Source organism: Diadema antillarum, unplaced genomic scaffold, assembly GCF_040938485.1.
Source record: "Diadema antillarum isolate AM-2024a unplaced genomic scaffold, OU_Dant_1.0 scf00000135, whole genome shotgun sequence".
Taxonomy (NCBI): Eukaryota; Metazoa; Echinodermata; class Echinoidea; order Diadematoida; family Diadematidae; genus Diadema; species Diadema antillarum.
Genome location: NW_027271024.1, coordinates 1,364,514 through 1,375,000, shown reverse-complemented (window position 1 = coordinate 1,375,000; position 10,487 = coordinate 1,364,514). Strand labels below are relative to the sequence as shown.

Genomic DNA, 10,487 nt, shown 5'->3' with positions numbered 1-10,487 from the left:
CAAGTGACAAGAAACGCATATTAAAACTACAACAGAACTTCAAATAAGTAGATATCATCATTTTCCAAAATGAAATAGGTATTTGGCAAGACCTGTTGAATGCTGCATCCAACAAACTCACTTGCTGTAAATTCTGTAGCATTTTCCAGGGGCAGTTCGTCCTGCTCTTCCAGCTCGCTGAATGGCCTCAGCCCTGTGTGACCCACATCAAAACAAAGATAATATGACAACTGAAACAAGTATTAGTACTTTGCAAGGGCCATTTCATGTTGAAAGATCAGATACAGAGCAAAATGTGGTAAAATAAAAATCAAGAGGTCTCAAAACACTGCAAACAGCATAATGCATGTCTATGAGAGCGTGCACGTGCGCACTTGTGTGTACACATCAGGTACTAGTAGTCAGAGAGTGAGGTACATTGTGCTAGATTGGGTGCATAGTTTTTTAGCTGGAATATGGATGGGTGCTGTGCTCCACTCTCTTCCCCGAACAGTCAGAGTGGGCACGGGTGAGGGAGGGTTGATGGGCGAATGTATTAATAACAGAAAATATGTGGATGTCTGTTGGATCTCCCTGAAGGCATTTTTAGATTTATGTGTGTGTCTGTTAATTTTTTTTTTGTTTTTTTGTTTTTAATACTTCATTTCTGTATCCATGTATATATATTGTATCTGCATGTTTTTAGGAATATTTTATTGTATATACTATATGTGCTTTGTAAGAAGCGAATAAAGAGTATAATAATAATAATGCTTGATAAACATACATTGTAGATGTATGAAACACAACAAAAATAATGGATTTCGGGATATACCACTGACATCATAATTTACCATTTGCAGATGAAACAAAAACCCAGCATTAGTGCTTTCAAATAGTTCCAAAATGTGAGTTTGGGATAGAAACAACCACTGTAAAAACGTAAATCTGTATAAACAATGGTAAGTATTGTTAAATAGACAAAATGTGAACAATAGTTATAATAACAATGTTGCCAGACTAAACTGTCTACAGTTATAGTTTAACGAGAAAAATACTGATATCTCCTTATATTTTAGGCTTTATTGCAAAAATTTTATATGGTAGGATGTTCTGTGGTATAACAGACCTACACATATGCATCAAATGTGATATCTTGAAATTTTTTAAAATCACTGTTCCCAAAGGTAAACTGGACCTTTAATATTTCTCCTTCTAGTTGAAAGAGTCTGTCTACTGAAAAATGCTCATTCTTACCTGGAAATTGGTACAACTTGAAGGGCATCCAGCCCAGTGCGAGGATTATAGGACATCTGTTTAACAAAGCCACTGTCTACTACATACCTGAGGGCAGAAATGACAGGTTGAAAGTGATGTAAAGAGTTATCAACAATCAATCAAGAATGAATATGACAAGACTAAATAAAAATTGAAAAAGAAATTACTAATGGAAGACCAAACAGAATTACATGGGAGGAAAGCAAATGGTGGGGGGGGGGGGGGGGGGGGGGGTGGGGGGGTGGGGGGTGGGGGGGGGGGAGAATCTGCTTCACATTTTGGCCTCAAAGTCAAGTTGCTCCTAAGTATTTGAACAAACTGCAGAAATAATGGATTTCAGAACATATGTCCTGATACCGACGTTAATACCTTCTGAACATATGATTATTTCATCTACCTTCACCGTTTCCATTATTGCCATTATTACACCAGTCAATATCGTCATCAAATGCAACATCAGTAGCATCATTATTACCATCACTATCATCATCATCACTTTTAACCTCATCGTCGTAACCATCATCATCACCGTAACTATCATCATCGTCATCACCGTCGTCATCGCCATCACCATTATCACCCTCATCTTCACCGCCACCACCAACACCATACATCATCATTATCATCATCATCATCATCATCATCATCATCATCATCATCATCATCATCATCATCATCATTTTAGGGAAGTGAAAAGTCTTCCTACCTGATGCCATCTATAGTGAGAGACGTTCCAGCAATATTTGTTGCTACGACGCATTTCCTGACACCATCCTCAGCTGGGGCAAATATCCTCTTTTGCAATTTTGTTTAATAGGAAGTGAGGTAGATTATGATTTTTTTTCAAACATAACCAGACATACTCTGATTATACTATAGTCTGCAAAAGTAATGCCTTTCTTTTCATTTATGAAAGTGCAGTGAAGATAAAAATTCTCATCTGACTAGTTATACACCTCTTCAAACATGCTTTAAAGTTTAAGACTAATAGCTCTCCAAGCTTGGCATTTATGAAGAAAGCTGGGAAAGTTACATTTCAGTACTATTTTGCAACAATATGACCTAGGATCCTTAGCACATGAAGCAGAGTGCCAAACGGGTGAAGGAACAGCACCTGTGGGCATCGAACCATACACCGGAAGCACCATCAGCGCCTGTACTGAGCGATCCCGAACATCATGCCGGTAGTCCACCTGCTCCGACTTGCGAAAGAGTTTATCGCAGCACTGCTCGATCTCCACTTGCCCTGTCAAAAAGACAAGAATGTCCCCCTTTTTCTGCTCCAAATGGATCTCCATCACGGTGTCAACAACCTGGGAAAATCATTAAAAAAATAGAAAACATGACATAACAAGAAATCTAGCTGGCAGTATGTTGAAAAACACACCTGGAATGTTCTAGATTTATCAAATTTGTTATTTTGGAGAGATACCATCCAAATCAGTGCCAGCTTTTTGTTTGACAGCTGTATTCAAACTCTGGCCTTTCATATTTAATTGATATGATACACTAACAGGTTGATTACAAATTAACAAGAAATATTCTACTTCTAGATATTTGTATAAATGTACAGAAGCTACAAACTGGAAAAATAAAACTACAACTTAGTTACATACATTAAATTCATAAAGACAGTTTCACCACTTCATTCAGAATCATATTATAAGTATGATCTACTCTTGAACACTACCAGCTATCTAAAGGGTTCATCAACATCCCTGCATAATACTTACTTTGGAAACGTAGTTCACTGTGGCATTTCTTCCCATATCTTTCTCTTCAACGAGTCCACAGTAGATCTCTTTCACCGGATGAAGCCGCCCTGGGATCTCAAACACTGGGCAGCCACCAAGGAACTTAGAGAATTTTCCCTGATCGAGGGTGGCCGACATGATGACCACTTTCAAAGGCCGTTGCCTCTTTGAGATGGAAGAGCGACTATCATCACTCAGAAACAGCTGCTTCACCAGACCAAACAGGATATCCTAATGAAAGGAACCACAGTATAAAAAAAGGAAGAAGTGAATCAAACAGGTTGTACAAAGGGAAGCAAAATGCTACATCTCAGTTACAAAGGAAACAGTTAATACACTGTCACATAGATGCAACTGTAATCACTTGTGAATCACAGTAGTCACAGAAAATGTGGGTAATTGTCTATCAAAGTATCAGCCTAGAAAAGTTACAGGTGTATGACATGGAACTAAAATATTTGAACAAAAGCAATACTCGTTACACTCAATTCAACGCAATTCTCAGGTGAAAAGTATGGCATTCAGCATTGCAAGGACAAACAAAAGTACATCCCTCAAATAATCATAAGTGAGCACGAATGCAAGTGACTGTAATCAAACTTTATGGTATAGATTGTCATATATACACTATACAATGTCCATATAACTGCATTGCTGTTTATGCAGTACCATGCCGAATTCTAAATTTTTCAAAATGCAGAATATTTCTATGGCCAATTTATTCACTTCTCTCTCTATGTGGTAAGACTCACTATCAAAATATGTAACTCTTTATTACCTATTCTAGCGCAATAATTGTGCATAAAAATCAAGGATATTTTCTGCTATTAGAATGTACAGTTGTACAATAAGACAATAAACATACATTCGCATCATGAGGCAAAGGATTTCAATATAAAATGTGATCTATTTGTTGACAACAGTTTGTAGTACATCACATGCAGTTGTCTTTTCGAGATAAATTCTTAAATGGAGTGAGCATACTCTTCTCTCTGTTTACGGATGATACTGCACAGAGATTGGCTAACTTATCTTACCGTGTCTAAGCTTCTCTCGTGTGCCTCGTCCAAGACAATCACACTGTATTGACTGAGTTCTCCATCCCTCAGAAACTCCCGCAGCAAACAGCCGTCAGTCATGTATTTTATTGCTGTCTCTGTAAATAGTGTCACCAGATGACCTCAATAAGGCTTTATCAGGTTTATTATATATAAGACTGGATCCTATGAAGGGGACGGGGGAAATTCATCTGTTTACTGTGTAGTCAGCTTGAAACAAATATTATAAGGGTGGCTTTATTCAAAACCATCATGGAAAGGAAGTGTATTTTGTTCACAAAATCATGTGCAATCATTACCAGTACTAAAATCAAATGGATTCTGCTTTTCTTGTGCAGCACTGCAAGAAATAATGTATGGATCATTTTACTCAAACCAATTAATAAGGAATTACAATACTACTACTAGTATGCTAAACATTGTTTTTCTTTACTTACTGTATTTTGTTCATGTCATTCCACTTAAATCAAGTGTTGTTGTTTTTTTTTCATAATTTGAGCATAGGGTGACAAATTTCATTCAAAGCAATTTCACACATTGTACCATAAATGTCAAAAATCAGTTTGTTACAGTCCCCTCTGGGACTCAGATCATTGTTTGCTTGTTTCATTTCCATCTGATTTACAAGACGGTTCGTTGCCCACATTCAGCTTCAGTAGTTGGTCTTCCATGCGGTCCAGTCGGATGTGAGGCAGAGGCAGGACTACTTCACTGGATTATGCACTCTTCTCTTTGTGATAAAATAATGAAGCGCGATCTTCTATGTGCTTTTATATGAGTTGTGACTCTGTCACACACAGGACCTCCATTTTACTGTACATCCTATCCAAGGACAGAGTATTTCACCTCTTATGAGGGGACAATATAATTATGCAAAACATTGCTCATGAAGGCAGACTCAGGCATCCAACCAGGGTCATTTGGATTATGAGGCAGACAGGCTACTGACTGAGCAAAGCTACTGCCCTATACATGATCAATTATCAGCGATGTGAGCTTACTTGCAAGGAGAAACTGTGAACATTTCAATCCATTTGCACAGCAAAAAGGAAAAAAAAGTCTAAAAAGTGAGTTTTGGGCAGAATCACAAGTCTTAAATCAAATTAAACTCTGAATTCTCACATTCCTGAATCATACACCCTTTATATGTAAGCCTGCCTCTTACCATCTGACGTACAGTCATCAAAGCGCACCTGGTAACCAACTCTGCCTCCGACCCGGCATCCCATCTCCTCTGCAACCCGGGCTGCCACGGACATGGCTGCCACCCGGCGTGGCTGGGTGACTCCAATCACACCATGTTTGCTGAAACCTGCATAAAGGCAGTAAATGCAAACACGAGGGTAAGATTTACAAGCAACTCCTTACCTATTTATGGGGCATATATGCCCTGTATTAAACCTATGGGGAATTATTTCATCTCAGAAGCAAAATTAATCACTGTACCCTCTCTGGTAAGTTCATCTAAAGGCATACAATTTCTCATCTTCTTTGCCTCATTAAATTACTTCTATTGAGGTAATCACATTTCACAAAAATGTATAATGCACCAAAAATATATATTGTCTATCACATTGTTGGCATCTTTTGAAGGCAAAGAGGATCAATTTAAACGTAATTGATATCTGTGAATGAAACATACACATAAAACCTTTGGAAATGTTCCGAACTCTTTTATAGCATTGCTTGCTTGTATTGTAACCCTGGAATATCATTTGGTAAATCCAGGGCTGCACACTGGCGCCGGTCCGACGGTCAAAGACCGGTAAAAGTCACTGTCGGACCGGTAACTTTTCAGGAAATCCACAAGTTACCGGTCCGACATGACCATTTAAAAAAAAAGCATTGGTGGGGTCAGTAGAAAGAAAAAGAGCAGCCCCGATCAGGGAGAAACAGAATGCAAGATATCGCACTGTTCAACAAGTTTTACGCAAGTTTTCGTTTATGTCTACCGGTGCAATTTGTACAGTAAACATATTAGTTTTTAGCACTAGCAGTCGACCAGTTATTCGCGCTCGCTTGCGCATTTGGCGCTGCTCACGCACTGCCATGCAATGCAATATACATGCAAAACATGTACAGTGTATTTAGACTGCTTTTCGTTTGCTTGCAATCGGCGGTCATGCCAGACAAGAAACATTGATAGAATCTCACGCATTTCTGGGTCATTTTACTCATGATTTTTTAACGCAAGATCGATCCGATCCCGGCTTGGCAGCAGCGTGGCAGTTATGTTATAACTAATTTGCTTGTGTCCAGTTTTAGAAAAAGTAAAAAGACATTCGATATTCAGTGATACAGTAAATGGATCTGATTGCATTTATTTTCATTTTACACAGTCATTTCACAAATTAATATTTTCATTCGTTCAGAATGGTCTCATAATGAAGATAGGCGCAAAAAGGATCACGAAATCGGCCCTTCCGTGTACTTTTTAAGAACGCATGCACAAAATGTGAAGAGAAAATACTAAGGAGAAAAAAAATCATGAAATCATCGCAGTCCTGCTTACGTATTTGAGGTAGAAATCGTCCCAAAAAGGATCATGAATTCGACCGGCCGCGTCGTATTTTTCAAAAGCTTACTTACGAAATGCGAAGAGATTATAGAGGAGAAAAAACAAAAACAAATAAAGGACACATTTGGTGAGTGCATTATAAAAGATAACAGCCGAATAACAATTCATAAAATCAACGCAATTCTGTTGAAATTTGAGGAAATAATAGGCGCAAGAAGGATCTTGAATTCAGTCCTGCATGCGTGTTGGTTATCAAAAACGCATGCACAAATGCGACGAGATTATCGGGAGAAAATGAAAAACACATTTTTACCCTTCTGGTGCATGCATTACAAAAGATTACATCCGAAGTTATTCATGAAATCGCCACAATCCCGCTGATATTTGAGGTAGAAATAGGCGCAAAAAGGATTGTGAATTCGGCCGTGTCGTATACCTTTTAAGAACGCATTTATACAAAATGGGAAAAGATTAGCGGGAGAAAAATAAAGGACACATTTTCACCCCTTTTGGCGCTTGCATCATATAGATTACAGCCAATTGATAATATGATATTTGATGTAGAAATAGGTGCTAAAAGGATCGTGAATTCGGCCGTGACATGTAGGCATGTAAGCAATGCGAAGTGATTATTGGGTGAAAAATGCAGGACATTTTCAACCCCTTTTGGCCCGTGCATCATAAAGATTACAGCCGAATGATAATTCATGAAATCATCGCAATCTCGTTGAAGTTTGAGGAAACAATAGGCGCAAAAAGAATCATGATTTTTGGCCGTGTCGTATATCTTTTAAGAACGCATAAATTTACGAATGCGAAGAGTTTATTGGGGAAAAATACAGGACACATTTTCAACCCCTTTTGGTGCATGTATCAAAAAAGATTACATCCGAAGTCATACATGAAATCATCGCAATCCCGCTGATATTTGAGGTAGAAATAGGCGCAAAAAGGATCGTGAATTCGGCCTTGTCATATACCGGTACCTTTCAAGAACGCATGTACGGAATGCGAAGAGATTATGGGGAGAAAAATAAAGAACGTATTTTCAACCATTCTAGCTGGTGCGTGCATCACAAAAGATTACTAGTACGGTACATCAGAAGTAATTCATGAAATCGCCACAATTCGGCTGATATTTGATGTAGAAATAGGTGCTAAAAGGATCGTGAATTCAGCCGTGACATGTAGGCATGTAAGCAATGCGAAGTGATTATTGGGTGAAAAATACAGGACACATTTTCAACCCCTTTTGGCCCGTGCATCATAAAGATTACAGCCGAATGATAATTCATGAAATCATCGCAATCCCGTTGAAGTTTGAGGAAACAATAGGCGCAAAAAGAATCATGATTTTTGGCCGTGTCGTATATCTTTTAAGAACGCATTTACGAATGCAAAGAGTTTATCAGGGAAAAATAAAGGACACATTTTCAACCCCTTTTGGCGCGTGTGTCATAAAAGATTACAGCCGAAGTAATTCATAAAATCATCGCAATCCTGCTGATATTTGAGGTAGAAATAGGCGCAAAAAGGATCGTGAATTTGGCCGTGTCGTATACCTTTAAAGAACGCATGTACGGAATGCGAAGAGATTATGGGGAGAAAAATAAAGAACGCATTTTCAACCATTCTAGCCGGTGTGTGCATCACAAAAAGTTACATCCGAAGTAATTCATGAAATCGCCACAATTCTGCTGATATTTGAGGTAGAAATAGGCGCTAAAAGTATCATGAATTCGGCCGTGCGGAACATCTTTTAAGAACGCACTTACAAAATTCGAAGAGTTTGTTGGGAAAAAATAAAGGACACATTTTCAACCCCTTTTGGCGCATGCATCAGAAAATATTACAGCCGTTCGAAGTAATTTATGAAATTGTCACAATCCCGCTAATATTTGAGGTGGAAATGGGCGCAAAAAGGATTGTGAATTCGGCCCTGCATGTCATGTACCTTTCAAGAACGCATGCACAAATGCGAATAGATTATTGGGAGATAAATAAAGAACCCCTTGTAGCGCGTGCATCAGAAAATATCACAGCTAAAATAATTCATTAAATCGTTGCAATCCAACTGACCACCAAGAGCAGGTTACGCAGCAAGTTTGTGCGCCAATGTTTAGAAAAAGTCACAAACACATTTGATACAATCTGATTTTGTTCATTATCATTTTACACTGTAATTCACGAACAAACATTCTATTTTTTCCTATCTTTTTTTTTAAAATTTCTTGTGCAATAAATAATGCAAGTTTTACAAAAAAATATTAATCTGTAAAATGTACATGGGGGGGGGGGTACATCCATAAAAAACAAGAAAATAAGTTTGCAAGTCATAAATGTTTTTTTAGGTTGTCGTTGTTGACCTGTAAATTTTCTGTTCGGACCGGTAAAAAATGGTAAAACAGAGCATTTACCGGTCCGACAGAGAGACAGGTTGGACCGGCAGAAAAATGGGTTAGTGTGCAGCCCTGGTAAATCATAAACTTTGCTCAAAAGGCATTGAATGCATCTGGGCCCCGTTTTATGAAAAGATATAATCGATCTTACATTTCCTTAGTACACAGGCTGCGATAGACTTATGATAGAAATCAACTAGATATAATCAGTTATAACTCTTCATAAAACAGGGCCCTGGTGGTTGTAAGTGTATTTGAAAATGCTAACACTTTTGCAACCAAACTGTGACTTCTGTGATATCATGTTAGTATCGAAAATGATATGATAGTTTTCTCTTATTGTAAACAAATGTTTTTATAGTAGTTTTATGCTCTGCAGATGTAGAGACTTTATAGGACAAAGATGATTTGTGAACTAACGACTTGCGAGTGAATACAGAAGGGGATGACAAAGTGCATCGCGTAATACCGACACCTTATAAAATTTACTACTAGAAAGTTAAACAATGAATGAATACATCTATGATATAACTTGACCGAAAGATCAGTCTGTCTGGTCGTTGGGGATATGTTCCACGGAGATTAATGTCAAAAAAATAAAAGACTCCTCCGGACAGACGGATCTTTCTATATTACAATACGATCTACATGCAATTCAAGAGACACTCCCATGGCCCAAGTCTTAGGATTAGGGTTGAGTTTCCATTAGGTAGACCTATAGTACCAACCTGTGGGGTTTACAATACAACCTACACAAGATCAAGAATACCGTAAACACCCCCAATGGCATGCATTCAGCGGGCATTCAAAAAAAAAACAAAAAAAAAAACCCAATGTTGCCTTCTTTTTCAGAATGAATGAATGTTGCAAAGGAAGGATTAACCGCAGCAGCGACCCCATACGGACAAATACGTACCGTAAAGGGTCCTGTTACAGCGCCCCGCGACGGGGTTAAGGAAGGATGAGCATGATGAGTTAACAAAATAGATTCTAGAAAGAATGAGGATGACTCTTATTTTCATCATGCTTATATCTGCAATACCAACAGGTGGGGATACAGTTACCGGTACATGGGGAATTACTGTGCAAACTCTTTGTGATCGGGTCTTCGGTCTATGGCATTATGACACCGATCAGAAAAAACAAAAACAAAAATCCAACAACAACAAGAAATTGAAATAGCATGATACAGGAGGTAATGCTTCTTTCAATATGTGGGACTATTCAGGTAGGTTCCGGTACCTTCACCCCCGTGAGCGATGTGAATTTGAAAACTGGAGAAAATACACTTACCATAATCATATAAGAACTGTGGGAGTTGTGTCGTCTTTCCACTACCAGTTTCACCGACAACAACCAGGGATCGTGACTCTGTGATAGATTTGACGAGAGAATCTTTGTAATTGTGTATTGGCAAATTGACTTCACTGGAAGTCGCCATCTTGATTGTTTGTTCGAAGTAAGGAGATCACAGAAAGACACACTTCTCCACTGAGTTGTG

The 10,487-nt window shown here is 38.3% G+C and overlaps 1 protein-coding gene across 1 annotated transcript in view; it reads right to left on the bottom strand.

Moving 5' to 3' along the window:
* The window catches only part of LOC139720932 (probable ATP-dependent RNA helicase DHX40), a 23,094-nt gene extending 12,667 nt beyond the window's left edge, over window positions 1-10,427 (bottom strand). Inside the window, exons 1-8 of the mRNA XM_071632262.1 lie at window positions 10,280-10,427; window positions 5,235-5,381; window positions 4,049-4,167; window positions 2,991-3,242; window positions 2,372-2,570; window positions 1,964-2,063; window positions 1,237-1,323; window positions 122-193 (exon numbers count right to left, since the gene is read on the bottom strand). Coding sequence (XP_071488363.1) covers window positions 122-193; window positions 1,237-1,323; window positions 1,964-2,063; window positions 2,372-2,570; window positions 2,991-3,242; window positions 4,049-4,167; window positions 5,235-5,381; window positions 10,280-10,427 — 1,124 coding nt within the window. The remainder of the gene's footprint in view (window positions 1-121; window positions 194-1,236; window positions 1,324-1,963; window positions 2,064-2,371; window positions 2,571-2,990; window positions 3,243-4,048; window positions 4,168-5,234; window positions 5,382-10,279) is intronic.
* Between the last annotated feature and the right edge of the window lie 60 nt (window positions 10,428-10,487).